The sequence below is a fragment of the Podarcis erhardii genome (assembly GCF_964252035.2).
Source record: "Podarcis erhardii genome assembly, chromosome: 4".
NCBI lineage: Eukaryota > Metazoa > Chordata > Lepidosauria > Squamata > Lacertidae > Podarcis > Podarcis erhardii.
In genome coordinates this window covers 38,279,056-38,302,637 of record NC_138508.1, presented here as the reverse complement: position 1 = coordinate 38,302,637, position 23,582 = coordinate 38,279,056, and the positions used below count along the sequence as shown (strand labels likewise).

The window sequence follows — 23,582 nt, the reverse complement described above, 5'->3', positions numbered from 1 at the left end:
ATTACTGGAATGAGGTGCTCCACTAACTATGTATCTTATACCTCATTAAAATATATAGAAGGCATGTTTTACAAAAGAGTAACTGCTTCAAGGATATCTACAGCATCCTATTACAAAATGACTGCAGGAATCAACCCATTTTAATAACACAGTGGAACCTCAGGTTTTCGAACGTAATCCATTCTGGAAGACCGTTTGACTTCCGAATCGTTCGAAAACCGAGGATCAATGGGTGGTCGGCAAATTCCATTGAAAAAAATGACTTCCGAGGTACATTCGAAAATGGAAGCAATTACTTCTGGGTTTTCAGTGTTCGGGTTCTGAATTGTCTGGCTTCCGACACACTCGAAAACCAAGGTTCCACTGTACATGATTATAATAAAACAAATATTCCCATTGACTCTAATGAAATACAGTACAATCTTGTTGAAACCTCTGACTTCTAGGCCTGATTCAGTCACGTACTGTAGGCCAGAGACTTGGGGCTTGATGTCAACAGAGATATCGAACGAACCTGCCATAGCGAAATTCAGCTGAGGCATTTCTTCTGTCTTCACTAACTTTTTCGGACTTGGCAAATCTTTTGCAGGTTCTGATGGGAAAGCCCACAGCTTTTTCCGGTTAGTAACAGTAGATGACTGGGTTTTCACAGGTTTATTTGTAGGCGGGCACCACTTGTAGCCAGGGTTTGCTTTCATAAATGCATCCTTGTACTATGAAGAGGAAAGGAAAAAAATTGCGTCATGGGACAGCACAGTTTTGTAGAAAACCTTGGGGAAATGTAACAACTTAGTATTCTTAATTATTTATTTGATAACATTTATACACCACTTACCGTATTTTTCGCTCCATAAGACACACTGTTTTCCTCCTAAAAAGTAAGGGGAAATGTCTGTGCGTCTTATGGAGTGAATGTGTGGTCCCTGGCAGTGGCGGAGCTGGGGGCTTTGGTTCCCAGAGTGATGGGGGCGTGGCACACCACCCGTGTGAGTGTCCTAAGGGTGGCCCCTGCACGAGCAGCTGGGGAGAGGCAAGGCGGGGGAAGAGAGCTTTAGAACACCCTATTTAGAGTTCCCTACATCCGAGGGGCTCTGTGACTTGCATGAGAGCAGCCAGGAGCCAGCGCGGAGGGGGATATTCTCCCTCACGGGCTCTGTATTTTTTTTCTTGCTTTCCTCTTCTAAAAACTAGGTGCGTCTTATGGAGCGAAAAATATGGCAATTGTAAAAACAAAACAAAAAACCTTCTAAGTGGTTTACAAAGTACTGGTTTTAGGATATGCAATATACAACAATTTGAATGTTTACTTTGATTTAAGTCAAATGGGGCTTACTCCCATATAAATGTGCACAGGGTTGCACTCATTGCTTATGTTTGTCATCAGAAAAGCTATAAAACCTGTATTATAAAATATGAGTTTATGGATGATCTCAGATTGCCAAGCTACTCCATAAAAACATTTCTCAAAGCATCAATGGCTCAACTATTTTTCTCAACCACCTGCGCTATACCAACAAATTTTTAAAAAAGAATGTTCATTTCTTAACAAATAACTGAAAAATTTGGTCTCAACCTGAAGACTAGGAAATCTTGGTAATATGACCAGGAAATATGACCAAGACTGACAAATTTTATTTGAAGAGGGGTGGTTTAGAGGGAAGATTCCTCTTGTTCTCGGGTCCTGCTTGTAAGTTTCCCACAGCTCTTGGCTACTGTGAGTACAGGTTGCTGAATTAGGTGGGCCACTGGCCTGATCCAGCAGGCTCTTCTTATGTTCCTGATTAAGGTTTCTCAATGTTGTGCTACATGATCACAAAGATAGGTAAAGGTAAAGGGACCCCTGACCATTAGGTCCAGTCGTGGCCGACTCTGGGGTTGCGGCGCTCATCTCGCTTTACTGGCCAAGGGAGCCGGCGTACAGCTTCCGGTCATGTGGCCAGCATGACTAAGCCACTTCTGGAGAACCAGAGCAGTGCACAGAAACGCCGTTTACCTTCCTGCTGGAGCGGTACCTATTTATCTACTTGCACTTTGACGTGCTTTCGAACTGCTAGGTTGGCAGGAGCAGGGACCGAGCAACGGGAGCTCACCCCGTCGCGGGGCTTCGAACCGCCAACCTTCTGATCAGCAAGCCCAAGAGGCTCAGTGGTTTAACCCACAGCGCCACCCACGTCCCTGATCACAAAGATAGCCTATTGCATTTACAGTATGTCTAGTCTGAGTTGGAAGCACTGAGCCCTATCCAATATATTTTGGGTAAAAGAACAACTTAAGCCTTTGTGTGCTTCTGCATTTCAGATCATTCAGCTAATGAAATTGAAATTGTCAGGTTTCCCTAATTACTCTTACAAGGTATAAATATTTGTATCACTCGCCCATACTAAAAAATATAGTTGCAATATAGAGAGCTGGGTGTTGACCAGATTTGAAAAGTTTGGGCTTGCTCCAAGATCTTTTTTTTTAATAGCCTTGTTGAACCTCAGGGCTAGCTCCAAGAGACACATTGTATGGCCACCGCTCTAAGCTGTGCATGATGTCTGGGCAGTATTCATAATGAAGCCAAATTATAACTACAATTTTTAAAATGCAGTTAAAAAGAAAACCCTCTCTCTCCTGTATGTATTTTCATCAATGCTTTACCAGGAAAAAATTGTTAAGAGGACCCAGTGGCAAGTTTTTGTTCATAATTACTGCTATTGCACAGCTAAACTACAGAAAGAATAAAAATTATATGCTTAATTGCACGTCTCATACACATTCTTGGAATGAATGTTACTGAGCTGAACACACTTGGCTATATTGTTCCTTTTCAATAGAGAAATGTGAGGCTTGCTTTCAGAACCAAGCCTAGGAGGGAGGGTTTGTGTGAATCATATCGCCACAGGCATTGCAGTTTTCAACACACTATTGTTAGAAGTTTCTAATTGTCACTTTTCACAGGAGTGTTATGCAGTTGTTCTTCTTCCCCACTGACAAAGGTTCAAGGGGAAGTTAAAAATCCCAAAAGACATTTTTGTCCTATAAATTCAACTCTCCAATTTTCCAGATCACTACTGGATTCCATTATTATTATTACTGTTGTTGTTTTTTTACTACGAGTTGAAATAATAAGTCCCTAATTTCAGTATTGAAAAAAACCAAATGAAAACTATTTTTGTTATTCTGAATCAATAAAGAAGAATATCTAAAGACATTATCCACTACGGGGTGATTCGGAATAAATATAAAGAGGGCTTTTGATTGTATCACACCAGTTATGATACACTGTCCCCAAGAAGCTTTCCCTGAATCAAACTTCAGTTGCATGGTGAAAGACTTCTTATTTATCATGGCATGCTGTATTTTGGATCTTATCTGCTACCTTTATAGATTAATTTAGGAGAGATTCCTTGCAGCAGAACATTATTTTATAAATACGAGTTTTATAAATTCTGCAGGGAGATCATTCCTTACTGGAGTTCGAGCATTTGTTTCACAGCAGTGAAGCCCGAAAGCAAGACTTGAAAGCAACAGCACAATCTCAACCTGTGATTCACAGAAACTGGCATTCAGAGACATACTGCCTCTGACAGTGAAGGTACACTACTGGCCAAAATTGTGAAAACCTTTTGGAAAAAGTGTATTTCTTAGGTTTGATGGCTCACAACTCCACATTTATTGGAGTAATACCATGAAATTATATATCAATGGAAAAAAAATTTAATGAAGAATGTAATGCAACAAAGATAGTTCAATTATCTGTATTCTATCAAAAGTTATAGCCAATTAACCAGAAAAAGGAAGCACAACTTGCTTAGGTTGATATGCAGTAGTTTCCCTTCATTTGAATGTAGCCAATGAGCGTTAGTGTTTAGAGAGCCAAATCAGGTGTTATGGTAGTCTCTAGGTTATCAAATTATTGATAAAATTAAATAGTTAAAATCAGCTTTAGTTAAAAAAAGTATGCTCTTCTAACGTCTGAAGTTGTTGCAAGGTATTTTTCTTTTTTAATAAAATAAGTCTGATTAGAATTCAAAGCATATCACCAGCAAATAGCTAGTCGTCAAGAAAACCCTTAATTAAAATAAATCTACCCTTTGGGTCTGTTTCAGTAGTAGTAATTTGGAAAGGGAAATATTAGAAAGTAAAACAGGTATTTCTCTTGCTTTTGAGAAACCGGTTGTAACATATTTGCTGGAACACCTTTTGGGTTTTAAAATGGGAACAGGCCTCTGTAAAAGGAGGGTATCCAGACCCAAAAAATTGTATATTTAGTAAAAATTTAGTAATCCTGCTTTTTTGAATCAGGTAGTTTAGGTCAGAGTAACACGATATAAAAAACACTGTATGAAATGTATAAACTGTACTGTTTAGCTTGGTCACGAAGCTCCTTTCCTTCTTGAATTCTTGTTTAATCCTCTCAGTGGCGTAGCGTGGGGGGTGCAGGGGGGGCCGGCCGCACCGGGTGCAACATCTGGGGGTTAGGGTTAGGGGTAGGGTTAGGGGGCGCAAATCCACGGGTTAGGGGGCGCAAATTACTTGCCTTGCCCCGGGTGCTGACAACCCACGCTACGCCACTGAATCCTCTCCCTTGCAAAACCTGACACAGATTGGGGGAGGAAGGGATTTTAAGCAAGATAATGTTTTTCAAATGTTCACCATTTAAACACGTGGCACAATAATGTCACTGGGTACCTCCTTGGCCATGTCGGTGTATTTCTGCTTTTCTTTAGGGTCTAGAACAGACCACCAATCCGCCAGGATCTTGGTAGCACCACGGTTGTCCAGACGGGGGTGTTCTTGCCGCACAAGGGAACGGTGGCGTTTGCAGAACAGAAGGAATGCATTCATCGGCCTGCGAGCTCGTTGCTCTGAAGATTCCTCATCTTCTGTTTCGTCAGCATCGTGCTCAAGACCATCAGCACCAAGAAGATGGACCTATTTTACAAATAAAAATTCTACAGATGTAATGGATATTTCTCGTGTCTATTAGATATTCGTTCCAACATCTAACTTAATATTCTGTGTTAAAAACCTGCAAATCCCCTGCAGTGAAGCAATCAATTCAGCAAAATGTCTGAGCAAATAATATTACAATAGCTTTGCATTTACACTTTGTGGGATGAAAGACAGATTCCACTCAGAGACTGAAGTGAGGTTCGACAGAAATCTATCTTGCTGTGCCCAGACTATGGAAGTTCCTTCCAAGGCAGGCTTGTCTTGCCCCCTCATTAATGGCCTTCTAACCAGGTAGATAAAGTCTTCCTGTTTAAAATGCTCTTGTGATCTGAATGGTTTTAAGGTTCTGCACTGATTTGTGCTTTAAATTGTTGCACTGAACAATTTTGTTGATGGAAGCATGCCCACTTGTTTTAGTGGATGGGCAAAAGAGATATTTACTACCCCAATGCTGTTTTAAATATAGGGTATTAAATGCTTTTATTTTAAAGTTAATTATTTTAAAGTTTATTAAGTTGCCTTGGGTGGGATTTTTTTATAAAAAAGGAATTATTATGAAAAATAATGTAATTTATGGTAATTTCCACAACAAATAATTAACTTTTGGAATTTGCTGAATGTGGGAATGGCTACTAAATGATTAAACAAATTCATGGACAATAGTCCTATCCGCAACTATTACCCATGGTAGCTCAAAATCTCTATTCAGAAGACCTATGTATCTGCACACCAACTTCTGGATGGCTAAATGGGATAGAGTTGTTTCATTCATGAGCTACTCTGTGGGCACACAGAGTTGGGAAGAAGAAGAAGAAGAAGAAGAAGAAGAAGAGGAGGAGTTTGGATTTGATACCCCGCTTTATCACTACCCGAAGGAGTCTCAAAGTGGCTAACATTCTCCTTTCCCTTCCTCCCCCACAACAAACACTCTGTGAGGTGAGTCGGGCTGAGAGACTTCAGAGAAGTGTGACTGGCCCAAGGTCACCCAGCAGCTGCATGTGGAGGAGCGGAGATGCGAACCCGGTTCCCCAGATTACGAGTCTATTGCTCTTAACCACTACGGGCATGATACAGTGTGGGGGTCGTCTAACATTTGGAAAAGATACTCTTTTTAGATATTACTCAATATGAATGGGGGCAAACCACGATAGTCATGCTGAGTGATATTTAAAAAAACCTATGAATTTGATTTCCAAATGGGTTTTAGAAGGCTTGCACAGGCAACCAATCTCCAACATATATCATACTAAAGCTCTACTTTTTGACAACCTAGGTTCACCTTATCAATATCTTCTTCGTCCTCTTCCTCCTCCTCTTCTTCTGAAAAGTCAAGGATTTTCTTTGCAAGTAGTGGATGCCACTGAAGACACTTTCTCTTTGGTCGTTTCCCAGTACCCTCTCCGTCTGTTGAATGATCTTTATTCCTATTGCTGCCTTTCATTACTGTGACCTAGCAGAAATAAATAAAATGTTCCCATAAAAAAACAAATATGCTATTGAACACACTTTTTCAGCTTTTACTACCGAATGCTGAATTATTAATCTCAATCCCCAATAGATAATATGCTACCCAAAGGATGTTGACAGATGCAGTCCTACTACGTTATGAATGAATAAGCTCTGTAGATTTTAGTGGAACATCTGCATGAGTAGCCAAGTACAAAATAGGTAGGAGAATGCAAACATTTGTTTTACCAGATTACTACTAGCAGTCTCTGGATTTGTGACAGATGTTTCTTCCTTTTTTATGATGTCTCAAGATGCACTTAGTGGTGTAGTAGTAAATTTTGAATCCCAGAAGCTCATCGTGACAGCTCCCATAGCAACACCTCCAAGGGAAATTCAAGTGTTCACAGTGGTGGGGAATCTTCAGCTCTTGGGACTAATTAGGCCCAATATGTATCCCAGTTTGGTCCATGAGGCCATTCCCCACAAACCAGTGTCCCTTAAAAATGCTTCCTCTGTTGACAGAAAAATGTTCCATTTGGAAGAACCAGATTCAGTTGCCCACCACTGATCTATCATACAGATTTGCCATGAAAGAGCAGAAATATATAGAATAAGACACATTTTATTAGGATCAGCATGACTGTAGTTCTGTACATGGCTTCCTGAGTGCAAGTTCTATTGAATCCAGTGGTGCGTACTTCTCACTGTATCGGTTCAACTCGCAAAACACTCTGAGCTTTAAAAAAGATCTTCAGGTATCTGGGATGCATTCACCTTGTAATTAGAAATGCAGGCAACCTTGCAAAGATGTATTACCATTTAATCTGCTGGCATGAAGCAGGAACCTCATCAAAGGAAAGAAGTATTCTACCTTTGCTTGAGTAACTTCCTCATTCTGACTTCCTCTATGCTAATCTCTCACAATAAAGCCTCCTTGTCCGCTCATTCACTAGCCAGAGTTAACCAAGTCACACCACTAGTCACACTAGACAGAAGGATGATGTATGCAGCAGGATTATAAGAGGAGCTCTTGCTTATGATTCAGTTGGCTAGGGAGTGGAAGGGTTTTCTGCTTTACCTGATAATGGCATCTGATAGTATGATCTGGATTTTTTGCCTAGAGCTAACAAAAAAAAAAAAACCCTTAAAAATACTTAAAGCTAAAGTTAGAACTATAACTTTAGGTCATCATTGTGTTCCTCAAAAACTGGATAACTTTTCAGTGGAAGTTCAATGCACCTGCTGTTCATATGCAATCAGAAGTATTTTAATTTGGGCATCCCCAACATATTTACACGAGTTCCCCAATACACAGGTGACTTTAAACAGTTTGTTAGCAGCTCATTACTTTCTTCACGAAGTTATAATTTATTCCTCTGGAGCAAGGTATCTCAGTTCCCTACTGAACTTCATGGCACTGGGAAAATATTACCCACAGTGTTTCAAGGTTAAAAATCTTTTGTGCTAAATATAAACATATTAACACAGGAGAGCCTGAAGAAATGGCCCAGGAAATAAACAGTCCTAAAAACATTGCAAAAATGGCACTTCATAACTCTTTATCTTGCATACATGCAACTTTCTCTTAAACCATTTGTTCACAAGGATGTGAAATGAAGGAAACATGGCAGCATAAATGGTGGTATTGCATTAAGGTGTCAGGTTTTTGAAAGACAGGGTTTTCATAGATACCTTTACCTAATACCACTGGTCAACAAGTCATTCAGTCCGCTGGGTTAACTTTACTGAATATATTTCAGGGCCAGAATGCTGATCTCTCATTTAAATCGCTTACTGGTTATCTGTCATTAGCAGTTAACGACTTGTTATAGCCTGGTTTTGGAAAGTCTTGGACTTTCCAAAGCTGACCAACAAAATATGACTAGCTAGAGACAGAAAGACTCGTTTCAGATGACTGGTACTGTTGTATTGATTGCATAAATAAGAAAAACAATCTTTAACCTTTGCAGTCAACTTTTTGGGTTGCTCTAGGTTAAATCATATTCTATGCTTTAGCCTACTGACTGTGTATTTTTATGCTCTATACTTCCAAGTTTTTTGTTAAGGGAGATGTTATTTTAAAAAAACCCCAAACCAATAAATTTATTTTTAAAAAATAGTCAGCTTGCAAATGTGTATAAAAAAAGGCCCAGATTAGAGAAAGCAGGCTGCAAAAATGTGAATATGGAAAGCTGTTTTCATACATGAGTATGAGAATGTTCATTTTCACTCCCAGATTAAAAAAAAACATGAAAAAGACTCTTATATTTCTGTTGCTAAGGAGCTGCCTTTACCTTATGCCACCATTTTAGAATAATATATTTAATTGCCGATGTGATTTTAATTAAAACCTTTTGACATGTTAACATGATATTACCACATAAATGCTAATTATATATAACTCATACACTTTTCTTTTTAAACTGTGTGCTTAAACTATAGCCCTCATTTTTATTTTGCATTTTTCAAAAATAAGAAATTGCATGTTAATATTAAAAGGATGAGAAATTTAGCAGTAATGTACGGTAAATCGCGAAAAGTTAGGCAACATAGTACTTTTCACCGAAACATGAAAACTCATTTTATCATAGTAGAGGCACATTGTTATAGCTCCTTTAATAGGCACACAAAATGTTGAGCCATCATCTGGAGGGGTGGGTCTGTAATTTTTGTTCTCAAGAAGGCCACTGGGAGAGTTTGCTGAAGCTTCAGCACAAGGCTTGGCACAACAATGTTACACCTCAGCAGTCCTTACTGAAGTTCCTTGTAGGACACTGGTGGACTCAGATTACATTACAATACCTGGTTGCTTGGAAGCCTACATATTGAAAGCTCTAAGTGAGCAGAGATCTCTTTGTAAGACATCCAGGTTCAATGCACAGATGCTGGGGAGCAGGGCCGAGCTGTGTGTGTCCCTCTTCCCCTCCTACCAATGAAGCACTCTTTACATGTCCAACGTGTGTGGGCTGGTATGTATGTCCCAGTCATACTTCATAGGTTGAAAACAGCATCTTGAATTGGGACAAGAAGCACACTAAAGTGGTACCTTGGTTCTCAAACAGAATCCGTTCCTGAAGTCCATTCGACTTCTGAAACTGTTCGAAAACCAAGACTTGGCTTCCAATTGGCTGCAGGAGCTTCCTGCAGCCAATCGGAAGCCAAGAAAACCGCATTGGACGTTCAGCTTCCAAAAAACGTTCGCAAACCGCAACACTCACTTCCAGGTTTGCAGCGTTCGGGAGCCAAAACGTTTGAGTTGCAAGACGTTCAGGAAACAAGGTATTAGCCAGTTGAACTGGTGCAATAATGCAAAAAGGAACTGATTTGGGGGCTCCGGGTGGAATTTCAATATTTTGGAGTAAATTAATTTAAGGGGGATTTATCTTCAGGGTTTGATGTTTGGGTTTTAGACCTTACCTCTCAGTTTGTGGGCAAGTCACTTGTTAGCGTTGTGTCTTTTGTAATCTGGATGGTATGTTGCAGCAACACTTGTGGAGTTGTTTTTGAGCTCAGCATTCACCTCTGACTTGTGCTTAGACTGAGGTCTTGGACAAGTCTTGCACCTCTCTTTCTAGCACTGGGCAGTTACATGCTCCCCGAGAAGCTGACAAACAGAGTGCAAGAACAGCACCATGCCGTGTTTATTTCTGGCATCCGATAATTATACCAAAGGAATGGGGAAGCAATGTGCCCCCGCCAAAGCTGCTGGACTCCCAACTCCCATCAATGCCAATCAACATGGCCAGTGCAGCCCAACTACATCTGGAGGGCCATCCCTGATAAACTCAATCTGTACATTTAGGTTCCATTTAATTTTTCATGGCTGATAACTACCTACAGCAGGTATGTTGAGTTTCGTGGGGATGAAGCTGAGGAAATGTGTGGTAGAAGAGAGGGGAACTTGCCATGCCCCTACTTTTTTGAAGCCCTGGTCCCCTATGTAAGCAGACAACACCAGTGTTTGTTCAGTTCATGGCACAGTAAAAAAAAAAGATGGGGATGCTGAAAATGATGGGCAACTTGTGACCTTCCCTATGTTGCTGGACTACAAATCCCATCAGCTTTGATCATTGGCCATGCTGCCTTGACAGATGGGAGTCCAACATCATTAAGTGTCAAAGGTTGTCTGACCCTGTATAGGAACTGTCTACAGTGGTGCCCCGCAAGACGAACGCCTCGCAAGACGGAAAACCCGCTAGACGAAAGGGTTTTCCGTTTTGGAGGTGCTTCGCAAAACAAATTTCCCTATGGGCTTGCTTCGCAAGACGAAAATGTCTTGCGAGTTCCTGCGGGGGTTTTCCCCTCCCCCCCCCTTTTCCTAATCCCTAAACCGCTTATCAGCGGATCCGCTAAAAGCCGCTAAACCGCTAATAGCACTAATCCGCTAAGCTGTCAATGGGCTTGCTTCGCAAGATGAAAAAACCGCTATACGAAGAGCCTCATGGAACGGATTAATTTCGTCTTGCGAGGCACCACTGTATTTTTAAGTTACAGCTGCCATGTGAAAACTGGTGGCATCTGTGACACCTGAGAGCTATCCATTATGCAAATCACCCTAATTGTGTGGAAGGTTTCCGTGTTCCCTACAGAGCAGACTGTCACGTTACCACCATTAGAAACTGTGACTTACGAATGTATCCTTACTTCCAAGAAAAGGTGTTTGGATTGGGCTGTGTGCCTGCTTTTCTTGAAAGTATGCTTCATACAGCACATTATGCATGGAACACTAGTAAAAAAAACACTTGAATGGCACAAGTTGACAACCAGATTCCTGGATTCTCTTTCAGCATATACCGTTGACTCAGGACAAAGATGTGGATGAACCGTGTTTGTTGAATAAACAATCAGGTGCTGTGAAATTTTCTTAGCACATGTCTAGAACATAGTTTAGCATGAAACTGAAAAAAAGCTTCTGGAAGAGAGCTTCAGATCTCAGTGCAACGTGAAGCAATCCAATGATTAATGAACTATGGACTCAATATTCATTGTCACTGGACCTTGTATGCACATGTGATGGCTTTGTAAATCTGTTCACTCATTTTGGCTTTTGCTAAATAAAGAATTGGGTGTATTATACCAAACAGACCTACAACCATCTCCTCAACTTGCTTGACTCAGAATACTCAGGACATGCCTATTCCACCAGTTGCTCATAAAGAACATTTAATGTGGCACTGCCTCCTCTTCACGATGGTGTGTATGGAAATAGCTATGTGGTGGTATACTGTCTTGGGACTGAACATTGAAGCATGGCACGCCAGAGCATGGATAATAGCCCTGGCTGAAAAGCTGATGTGCCAAGTTTGTGCAACCAAAAGGAATTCTAATCCCCATCTTTTTTTATAATGTGTGGCAACCTTTTTTTATTATATGCATCAAGATGAATGCGTTTATAACTTCCCGATATCTCATAGTAATATGTGGAAAGATTTTTTGGAGAGACCTGTAAGAATTTTATTTGATACTTTAAAGCAACGTGGTTGGCTTGGGAGGGGTTATTGGTTTGTTTTTATTATGTATTTTGTGTTCTCATTTTGTATTTTGATGTTGTGAACCACCCTGTGATCTTTGGATGAAGGGTGGCATACAAATGTAATAAATAATATTAAAATAATAGTAACTGATGCGTTGAATTATATTGTTTTATGTGTGATGTTAAAAAATGAAAAATAATATACATTTTTTAAAAAAATAATCTATGCCATAGACTTTCATTGTGCTTCTCTTCACTTAATTCAGCAGTTGTTATAAGTATCCAATCATTCTGAAATAATACTAAAAACCTTCAAGGAAAAAAAAATATTGCAAAGTAGCATACAAAACAATCTCACACGAAAAGGCAGTATTGAATTGTTACTATTTTGCAACCAACCAAAACTGGCACTATTCTGTTCCCTACATTTAATAGGATTAAGAAAATCTTCACAGAATATAAGTAATCCCACAGCATGATTCTAAGCACTCTATTATTGTACTTGTGAATTTTCCAAAATGACGTACTGCTTAAAACCAATCGGCAACAAAAAGTTAATAGGGTTTTCTAAACCCAGACGGGAGATATTTACATTGGCATGTGGCTAGATCCGGACTTAAGTTTTACTTACAGCAGAACCATTGAAATCAATGATACTTAAAATCAGTAATTAAAAAATGAGTAACTAACTAAGTTCCATCAAGTCCCTTTTGCTTTCAAGCCATGGTTGCTGTGAGTCTTTATGTCAGGGGAAACTGCTGCCCCCCAAATTGTTGGCCTTTAGCTTCCATCAGCCCCAGTCAGCATAACCAATAGCGGGAGATAATGGAAGTTGTACTGTGCATTGCAAATGACTGTTCCTGCTTTTTGCCTACAACTCAATGGTCACAGCCTTCCCAACGCTGCTCTATGTGTTGCAAATGACTTGCTCGGAATCTAATTACCTAATTTCCCAATTAACAGAATCTAATATTTTACTGTGCTTTACTGAAAGGGTGAAATATGCAGATTGCATTTCCTGGAGTTTATTTTGTTTATTAGTTAAAGCTGTGATTTGTGTTGCCCTTGTAGTTCAACGACCCAGTGTGTTTTAATAAGGCAGCTCAAATGAAAGTAAAATGCCTGCAGTACTAACATTACTAGGCCCAGCTAGCATTTGGGAACGTCCCTGCTGCAAATAATTGCCCCACCTGTGCGTGTTTGTGAAACTCCCCAGGATATTTCAGGAGCAAAATGTGCAGATGCTAAACCCACCTCAACCACTTCTTTCCCAACAGACTTCATTCACCCCCTTCCAAGACCTCAAGATTCTGGTTGGATTCTGGTTTCAATCAATTATACAGATGCTCTGGAGGGAGGATATCAGGTCCCCCCAATGCTCTTGTCAAAAGAACTACTGTCTATAGGAAGTCAATGTAATTTAGACCAGCATAATTTACCCCTATTCCAAACTCTACTTCTGGGAGGGGAGTATGGACCCAATGTCACATGACTGAGCTGAACAGAGTCTGGAATAAGTATAGATCTCTCCTTGTGTCTCCTGCCCTGGCCACTCTCCCAGAATACTCTTTTTGGGGGACCTACACTGCTATAAGTTCCTGCTGTCTGATCGCCAGCTGAGTCAGGGTGAGGGACTTAAACTAGTGTTATCTGCAGTTCAGCAGTAGGGAGGGACTTACACTGGGATTGCCCCAACTCACCCAGGAAAGCCCAAGATCCACCGAAACCCAAACACTCATCCAGGCAGATCTTGGGTTTGGATTGTGCTGTTAGGCATCATGTAACATTGCTCCAAACATTGCTCATTGCCCCAAATCTTGCCCCTGTCCCTCTGGAAAATGCACCAAAATGGAATTAATATTAGCAGCGGCAGAGGCAACAACAACATTACCCCGCCCATCTGGCAGGGTTTCCCCAGCTACTCTGGGTGGGTCCCAACAGAATATTAAAAACACAATAAAACATCAAACGTTAAAAACTTCCCTAAACAAGGCTGCCTTCAGATATCTTCTAAATCCTGAATCCTATGTAGCAGCACTACTATGCTGTTCTGTATAGAGAACTGGTCTGCGAGCACACATGCTAGTCAGAGGCATTTTGCTAAGAATGTGTGATGGCGTCAGGCCCATGTAATCTGTCAATTTATGATTAAAAATATTAAAGTCATGCATATGGGAAAGAAAGTATAAATTACTCTAATAAACTCAAATGAAGATAAAACATACACAGCTTTAGCCATGGCAGCATTTCTGCACTTAGTCCAAAATATGCAGCCTGAAATAGACCTGATCAGATATATAAACCATTTTGATACATTCACTAAGAGGAAATTAGAAGCAACACATTCTCCAAGAATCTTATTAAAGATCAAGAAACTGTCAAGGGCATACACAATAAGTAATATATACAAGGTGGAAAGAAATCTGTTCCAGCAAACAAAAGTATGGATAGCATTCTTCAAAATAAACTGCACACTGTTTATTAAATTTTCAAGACTATTGCATTACTTATTTCAGAAGTGTGCAATTAAAATTCTGTCAAATTAGTTTTCATTTTTTGTTGTTTCATCCTCCTGTTACATTTTCTGATATCAATAAAAAGGGGCAGATATTATATGCAGTAAACACTGTGTATCGCCACCAGAGGATTTGTGTCAGGGCCAATTTTCCAGATTCATTGAAAGAGATACTTCCAGGGTGATATTTCACATATTATGTTAAAATATACAGATCATACACAGCACAATAACTGTACGAAAAAGCATCAAGTGTGGGTTTCATCATTCTCTATTTTCACAGGCGCAAAAGAATTCCATAAAAAAAATTTAGTATTACCATTAACAGCAAGAGGTAGAGCCCATACCCTCCAACATTTACCAATGAAAATAGGGATGTCCCATTCCATAATGATAATTTTACTATTTATACCTGACACATCTTACTGGATTTCCTCAGCCACTCTGGGCAGCTTCCAAGGTACAGTGTATAAAACATAATAAAACTTTCAACATTGAAAAACTTTCCTATACAGGGCTCCCTTCAGATGGCTCAGGTGTGGGATAACTCCCTATCCTACAACATTTCTCCAATGAAAATAGGGACATCCTAAGGAAAACCAGGACATTCCAAGATCAAATTAGAAATCGGGATGGCTTCTCTAAATCAGGGACATCCCTGGAAAATAGACTTGGAGAGTCTGGGAGCCCTAACAATATGAACCACACACTTACCCTGTTTAGAGAGTTGCACCACCAAATTACAAATGGCAGCTCTCATCGCAAAGGAGATTGGTCATTAGTCACATTTTTAGATGAACATTCCCATGCTTCCCTAGAATACTGTAGTCCAAGTGACTTGCTTTCTACATCTTTAGGGCAGCTGCCAAGGATCTGACTCTCAGGATTGGTCCTGCCTTCCCTGAATCTCCCATTTTCATTTTTTGGCCCAGCAGCCATTTTAAAATTTCCTGCAATGCTATTCCAGAGCAATGGTCTGGCAGAGCATTGAAAGGTATTTAAAATGGAAGGACGCTTGCTGAAGCATGTTGCAGGTTGCAGTGCTTTTGCTACCAATGCCCACTACTGCTGTAAGAGCCATGCGTTTTCCTGAGGAGCACTGGGAGCTCTGTTTAAAGTGCCACCACAGAGAGGAATATGGCAAGCGGACTAACAAGGGACAAATGTGAACAAATGTAGTTACATATACCAAACTTTTTTCTGACTAGGGGATAAGGGCTATGGGAGAAATGTGACAAAGCTGAAATGCAAAGCCCCAAGACGTCTACCTCTTTTTGCATTACTGAGCCAATGCAGAGCTTTCTCTACGGTTTGGCTTAGTGAAAAGAAACATATTTAAACTTCAGAAGACAGTTACAGAATGTAATTGGGTTCTTAACTCCTGGAAAACTCGTTTACAAAATTTCAGCCTATGAAATGCAGAGAGAGAAAAGCTCATTTACTTGGTACTAATTACTGGCCAGACAGTGAATCAATTCTGTACCATTTCACAGCAGAGAGCTAGTAATGAGCATTTCTAACTTTCATAGAATTAGTGGTCTAATGGGGAACATGCTGTGAGCAAATGGAATACAGTTTGCTAGCTGAGATTTATGATAAATTGTGCTGTCAGAAGTAACTAACCGCTGAGTAAAAGTCTCCCTTGATTTTTTTCCCTGAGTCTTGTTTCTCATTTCAATGTATAGTGTTGTTGCTCTCATGGCTGTTAACAGCGGAAAGTCAAGGAGGGTGATTTGTTAATTAGGTACTGCAGCAGATCTTTCCTAAAGGACCCAGCATTTCAAGGAGCATCCAGTCAAGTCAACTTGCTTCTTGAAGTGCTGCTTCTGACCAAGTAGTGGGGAAATAGTTAATTAACAACTTGGAAATGTGCACTTAATTTTCATCTCACCAAATAACTTTGGAACAGAATAATGGGGCTTCCACATCAATTCCATTCCAGACAGCTGCTAGGTCCACATGCAGCAACCATCAATAATATTATATTCAAAAACCTAATCACATCTTAAAGTTCAAGAGAACTCTTGGCTACATTAGGTTGGCCATGAAATGTTTATGGCAGGTATTCCTTCCTAGATGTATGATGTACACACTTCTGTTGTCAAGCTGTTTGTTTCTTTGGAAAGCCGGCTGATGGAGACAAGGAAAAACTGCCAGACCTGATCAAAGGCAGAAAGGAATTAAATCCACAAGAAACTCTGTAATATCTTTCTCTTTTCTGCCTAAGAAGAATCTAATGATTACGAAACTTAAGAATATTAGGTTTGTTTAGAATCAATTTGTTATGTGCTTTTACTTGTAACACATTTTATCTTGTTTAAGAGAAAGAAATTGCTTCATTGTTTGGTGGCATTTTCAAATAGAGGCAGTGCCTATCCAGTACATTGGCAGGTTATTACGTGAATACTGTAAAGATGGAAAAGATAAGAGAACACAGAAAGCATGCCTTAGGCTACAATCTTCTCAGGGATTAAATCCCACTGGACTCAGGATTGCATCTTAGAATAGACCTATTGAAATTAATGGATGTAAATTAGTCATGTTTGTTAATTTCCATGGTTCCACTCTAAATTGGACTAACTAAATCCTTGCAATGCAATCTTAGCTATGCCTACTCAGAAGTAAGCCCCAATGATTTCAAAAGGCCTTGCCGCCATGTAAGTGGGGTTAGAATTGTAACCTTACTTCTGAATAGATATGTATAGGGCTGCATTGTTAGGCCTGTTAAGAAATTAGATTGCATGTGTTGTGAAGATTTGTGACTCCTGACCAATCTTGGGACAACACATTGGAAAATTAAGCTGTCAAGAAAAGACAACGGAAGACAATGAAAGACAACAAGAGTTTGAACAGCTAAACAGTCATTTGGTACAGTCCTGCCATCATAAGGCAGCTCCATCTGCCCACCACCACACAGATCAGTATGCTAAAGCAACAGCCAACACCAGATGTTCTTGGATTGTAATTTATTGCCCATGGCTGTTCACCATGGTGGCTGGGACAGTTGGGAGTCTCATAAGTGCACAAAGCACATCAGATATGTGTCGCATATACCACCTGAGCCATTGTGATAGCAAACTTGAAAATAGGGTATTATCATAATCAAGATATGTACACAGAATGGATGTTGGCAGACTAACTCTGCGTTACACAGATGTCTGCAAACGTGGCATGAAGGCTGACAACGTTAACCCCGCCATGTGGGAATCCCGTACGGATGATGGCAGTGCCTGGAGACAGGCGGTCAGGTTGTGTATCCACAGCAGTGATCAGAGGACAAATAACCGCTGGGAGGAGAACAGAGGGAGAAGAAACGCCATGGTGCACCTGTAGCAGCAAAACTGGACACCTTTATCTGCCCCACCTGCACTAAAACAGGTCTGTCCTGTATCAGTCTCTACAGCCACAGCAGGCGCTGTAACTCTCCAATGACTTGACTTTATCCCCAAAGACACACTCTTCCATTGTCTCTTGAGACAGACAGATGCCAACAAATATTTTATGTGGAGAGGTAAAAGAAATGGCTGAAGCAGATGCTAACTCCGGTTCACCCAGTGTGTTCGTAATTTTGTTGATACTTGTACAAGGTGATGCATGTGCAGAAAACCTGAATATGACATATTAACACTCATTATTTATTTGACCGTACAAATGATTGCAAAAAACCCTGCGTGAAACTTCTTTTCTTTTTGTAGCCATTTTAGAAAGCTGTAAATTGGCTGCAGAAATAAAAAAAAGCATTGGAAAGCATGTGATGCTGAATTTTAAAAATAGTGTCCTGTCACACAAAACTCCTTTGTTAACACACTAGTAAGAAGAATGGGGGGGGGGGGGGGACGACCCACCCATCTCATTGCATGACTATTAGGTGCCACCTAGTGGCCATTATTGTCATACTCTAGCTCTCAAAGTATGCCAGGATTAATATGCCATACAATCCCAATCTTTAGTTAACATTGGATCAGAAGCATCCAATGAGGCTGGTTTAAATGTAAGAGAACAAGTGGCATCTGCAACAAAGTGTTGCACTGTCGAGTGCTCCTGTTTGGTTAGCCCTTCTTTAGTATACTCCATTCCATTTCCCAACTTACCCAGTTTCCCTTTCTAACCCCCTTCCCCTAAAACAGTCTGTCTGCATTCTGTACTGGGTTTGTGAGTCCTTATCGGCTTGTGTCCTCATGTGGAATTCCCCCAAATCTTGGAATTCCCCCAAGTCTGCTGATACTTCTTATCTGAACATTGGAAATATAAGGTGTTATTTGAGAAGGAACCTTCCTTTCTTCCACATGAAGAACTGGGATTTATTTATTTTAAAAAAACTGGTGAAAAAGGTTCTGTGTTGTCAGTCTTCAGGACTGTGGTTTGACAAAGAAGATCAGATTGCCACTGCTATTACAGTTCTCACTGTATGATTTTTATAGTGCTGCTTTGGTTTTAATTAACCTTTGAGATTTTCTGGTTGGTTGAATTGGCTGGGTAGAAATGTGCAAAATAAAAATCCATTTACCTTTACAGAATGTAAACCAAACGAAGGGAACTAAAACAAGATCAGTCTTTTGAAGACTTTCGCCAGGCAGAAAATTAATATCCAGCAGACACTTCCACAAAAACAGCAGACTCTTAATATTAATAAACAACTTAGAATAATATGCTATTAAATTCTCAGAGTGAATTTCTCCGTTAACCACAAATGACAACATAATAACAAGTGATGAAAATAAAGGCCTAGCACAAAATCTCTGAAAACAAGTAGCATTTGATATCCACCCACATGACCGCCCAAAAGCACGCCCGCCCCCCCATGCATGAGGTTTTATGCTATTATGTGGGAGAAGAAGCTTTTGCTAGTGTGGAGCAGAGGAGCTGGGTAGAGCAGGGAGGGCCCCAATTGCAATAGTTCAGGGTAGGGGGAAGTACGGTGTGGGAAGTGGGGCAGGCCAGGTATGGGGCACACAGCACAGGCACTTTGTGACTGTGCCATATGCCAGCCCCTCATCCCACCTGGGGAATTGTGCTGGTCCTATCAACCAGCCCTTGGGTCTGTGGCTGCTGTTGCTGAATGCCAGGTTGGCTCTGAAAAAGACCTCCCTCATCCATGATCTGATTGTGGATGAGGAGGCTGGTCTGGTCTGTGTCACTGAAACCTGGGTGGGTGAGCAGAGTAGAGTTGATCTCACCCAGTTCTGTCCACCTGAATACTCGGTGCAGCATCAGGGTCAGTGTTAGAAACTGAGATATGAAAGCTAGGAGCAAAATGACACCTTAAACCTAGGTTAAGGGCGCAACAACGGAATGTCTAGGCACGCTTTTTTATAAGAATACAACACTGAAAATGAATGAACTGCAGCTAAAATATTATGTTCATTTTTCATATGGTCTAGTCCTTCCCCTGCCCACCCCACTAACACACACCCCACTAACACACACACCCACACCCACACATACACAGAGGGGGAGAGAGAAACTTAGGATCTAAGATATTATGCTAAAAATGTAATACATGAAGTGATTCTGACAGACTGTTTAGAATCTGACTACTTTTAAAGTGGCATAAGTAGGCATTTTAAGTAGGCATTTACCTTGTAACTTATGATAAGAATCACCTGCATGCTACCAGTGAAGGAAACATTTGTAGACTCTGAGATTTTTTGTGGGCTAATAAAATCTCCTAATAAACATTATTGTAAGCTAGTAACTTCGGTAGATTTATTTGCAAGGTTGGCGTATGCAATTAGGAAATTTACAACCCATTCCTCAATTTATAGCTCTGTTGGAATTGAATGAGTATCCAGCCATCCTTCTCTACTGCGGTGGAACTGCTGGGAGATAGATGATTATCATGGTGGTTGCACAAGGCCCTATGCACTTGTAAACTCTCAAGAAATAATGAACAAAAATGGCTAGAGTGTCTTTTTCATTAGTGATGCTGATGAAATTGGAGTAAATGGGTCTTGAAACACTGACTCTCCCTACTCATAAAAGCATACTCAATTCAAGTTGACTCTAAGACCCTTCAAGACTAATGCTGACTTGAAATGGAGTTTATCCACCATCCCTGCCACTTGTTCTCCCCTTACCACTGAAAACCAGATCCAGAGCAGGCAGCTGCCTGATTCCAAGTTGAAAAAGATGCTCTTAGGCATGTCCATGAGTCATTTACTGCAAAAATGGTGAAATTTCTTTTCATTCATTCATTCATTCATTCATTTATTTATTGCAATATAGAAACCTACAAACTCCACAATGCCAGCAAGAAATGCTCATATTCATCTAAGCCAGACAGGTATCCTCTCTGGTCATTTGGTTCGCCTTTCCTAGTAAGGGGACAGCTAGAAATACAGAAGGGGCATCTCGCAGACATAAGCCTATCTTTTTGCAACCCTGTGCCACCACTGGTACCTCCTTACTCTTTTCAAGGGTTTGGCAGGGTTGCTGAAGGCTGGGCAATGGCAGAGGAGGAAGCTGCTGAATAAATATACAACTTAGTTTCTCAAGTCTCCTTCAAATGGTCAAAATCCCCTTCAAGGTTTTTTGAGCAATCTAAGGGAACACATGAAGAGCCCAAATTATTTTCATGGTCTCTTATAGCCCAATGCTACTTACTCTAACTGGCATGGCTTTTCCAGTGTTCAACCAGATGTCCCTCACCAATATTAACTGGAGATGGCAAAAACATAGGACCTTTTGCATGCTAAGCATGTGGCCTACCAATCAGCTATGGACCTTGCAAAAGCCATTCATGATTCAGTAGACAACAAATCAGTACTACAGTGGAACCTCGGTTTTCGAGCATCTTGGAAGCCGAACGATTTGGAACCCGAACACCAAAAACTTGGAAGTGAATGCTTCCATTTTTGAACACATCTCAGAAGTCCAATGGCTTCCAAGGCACGTTTCTCCATTGAAATTGCTGACTACCCATTGCACATTGGATGTCAAACGGTCTTCCGGGATAGATTACGTTCAAATACAGTGATGTTGTAACAGCAGATGCTAACAAAGTTGATGCAACTATCTACAATTGGCAATATTATTCTTAATCTTCCTGAATAATAATGTTATTACCAATTGTGAATAGCTGCATCAAATGTACTAATCTGCCATAGGTTTTGAAGCAGATATCCTCAGCTCAGCTTAACAACTGAACAGTGGCTGTTACCAAAAGAAAGCGCTCATTTAGAAACTGACCCTGTTCACATATTCATGTTTTTCTCTTGAGGAATGCAATGACTGCAAACGATGGAGTTGATTACGGAGGCAGTAACAGCAATCTTTCCAAACAGAAGAATATAAAGCAATGTAGGACATTAAGTTTTTGAGGCTTGTAACATCCTGAAAAGTTAAGTGTTTAACTTCTTTTACAAGGAAGTCCTGGATTAAGAATAAAGGTTTACATATGGCTCACCATGCCTTTCCAAGACATTTAACTGATCATTAAAAATAGGTGTATACAGGGTTAAACATGATCCTATTCTGAGAACGCTACAGGAAAAAGTAACTGGTCTTCAACAACAAAGAAACAATGCTAATTCATCATATACCATTTCAGTACAACAGCAGGGCCAGCCCAAGAATATTCTACCTTCAACAGCAGTGTGCAATCTAAAAGTTGAGGCATCCATTTTTCAGCATTGCAAGGAATAATGGGGAGCAGCATCTAGGTGGCTTCCTATAAATATTCCCGAGGGATAGCTGTGATAGCTTTAGTATAAAGCATAAAACTGCATACTTGTAGAAATCAGAGACGGGGAAACTATGGTTCTCCAGATTGGTTGGACTCCAAATCCAACCAACTCCAGCCAGACAGGAATTACGGGAGATGTAGTGCAGCAATATCTGAAGGGCCACAGGTTCCCCATCCCTACTGTAAATTTAATGCTAGCGACTGACACCGAGTTACATTTTCTATTTCAATTATTCCAGCGGAGAAACAGTGAGCTATAGCAGTTATGATTCCCCATTCCCTGCCCTGTTCATAAAACAGCACATAGCTAGTCACAACCCACAGGAAATAAGCAATTACTTCTGGAAATGTTAATGAAATGAAGTGTAAAGAAGTACTATATTCCAATTGGTTTAGTAACTTACATTTATCTGCTCTGAGTAGAGTACTAATGAAGGCAGGACCAGCAGGCCTTGATCTGTTGCTGTCTGGAGGAATCTAGTCAGGTAAACATACAGGAACCCTCACCAACCTGCACATTGTGATCTAGAATATTGCAGATTCAATGTTCTAGAACGCTTTCCAACTTTTACAGGGGGAAAAAAGGAGTGCAGCTCTTTTTAAAAAACACACCACACATGAATGTTTCAGGGACTGTATATACAAGCAACAAAGAGAGCACATTTAAATCAATTTACAATATGTGTACCCACTGCATTTCATAGAATCACCAAATTGTAGAGTTAGAAGGGATCACAAGGGTAATCTAGCCCAACACCCTGCAATGTAGGAAGCTCAACACCTGATCCCCCATCAAATATGAAACCATACCAGACCCTGCTTAGCTTTGCAAATGTACTGTTTAGGGAAGCTTTTAATGTTTAATAGACTATTGTATTTTAATATTTTGTTGGAAGCCGCCCAGAGTGGCTAGGGAAACCCAGCCAGATGGGTGGGGAAAAAATAAATAATTACTAGCAGTTTTACTGCTCCACCATTTAATAATTTTATTTTGTGCATTATTTGCTTTGAGTGTGTTATTCAATAGTTTTGAAGTATTTATAAAAGCATAGTTTCAGTGTAAGATTTTATTTGTACTGTACTAACAAGATGAAATAAAGGTACAATTTTATAGAAAAGAACCATAACAATTAAACTACCAGTATCACTTTCAAAGCCTTATTCTGGAGTTTTTGATAATATAACTTAATGCGTCACAACAACTTAATAATAATTTGAGTTGCAAAGTGCTATGTCATAAACCAAGACGACAAAACATTGTTTCCAATCAGAAGTTTCCTTCCATAAGCCTAATTTTGCTAAAGAAGCTGGTTTCACACATTAAGAACCAGCTGTTCTGCTTCTTTTCATATTCTGAAGTAACATACAATAAACCAGTCTCCTTTTTATGGTCCAGGGACACAGCTGGAAATATCAATTGCTATTATCATATTTTATTAATAAGTCTGTTCTTAGGGTAATGGGAGGGGGAAGAGAAGCAAAGCTTTAAAACGAATAGCCTTGGAAATGTTAAGAACCATTTT

The 23,582-nt window shown here is 40.2% G+C and overlaps 1 protein-coding gene across 9 annotated transcripts in view; it reads right to left on the bottom strand.

The window, feature by feature from the left end:
• Positions 1 to 23,582, bottom strand: part of BBX (BBX high mobility group box domain containing) — a 118,343-nt gene that overhangs the window by 39,578 nt on the left and 55,183 nt on the right. For 7 of the 9 annotated variants that reach the window (XM_081859666.1, XM_081859663.1, XM_081859665.1 and 4 more), the window contains 3 exons: positions 6,218 to 6,388; positions 4,675 to 4,917; positions 515 to 713 (listed from right to left, as the gene is read on the bottom strand). In XM_081859666.1, the coding sequence (XP_081715792.1) occupies positions 515 to 713; positions 4,675 to 4,917; positions 6,218 to 6,379 (604 nt within the window). In that variant the 5' untranslated portion in view covers positions 6,380 to 6,388. Of the gene's footprint in view, positions 1 to 514; positions 714 to 4,674; positions 4,918 to 6,217; positions 6,389 to 9,804; positions 9,827 to 22,463; positions 22,589 to 23,582 lie in introns of those variants that run through there. The other 2 variants (XM_081859667.1, XM_081859669.1) reach the window with 2 other exon arrangements.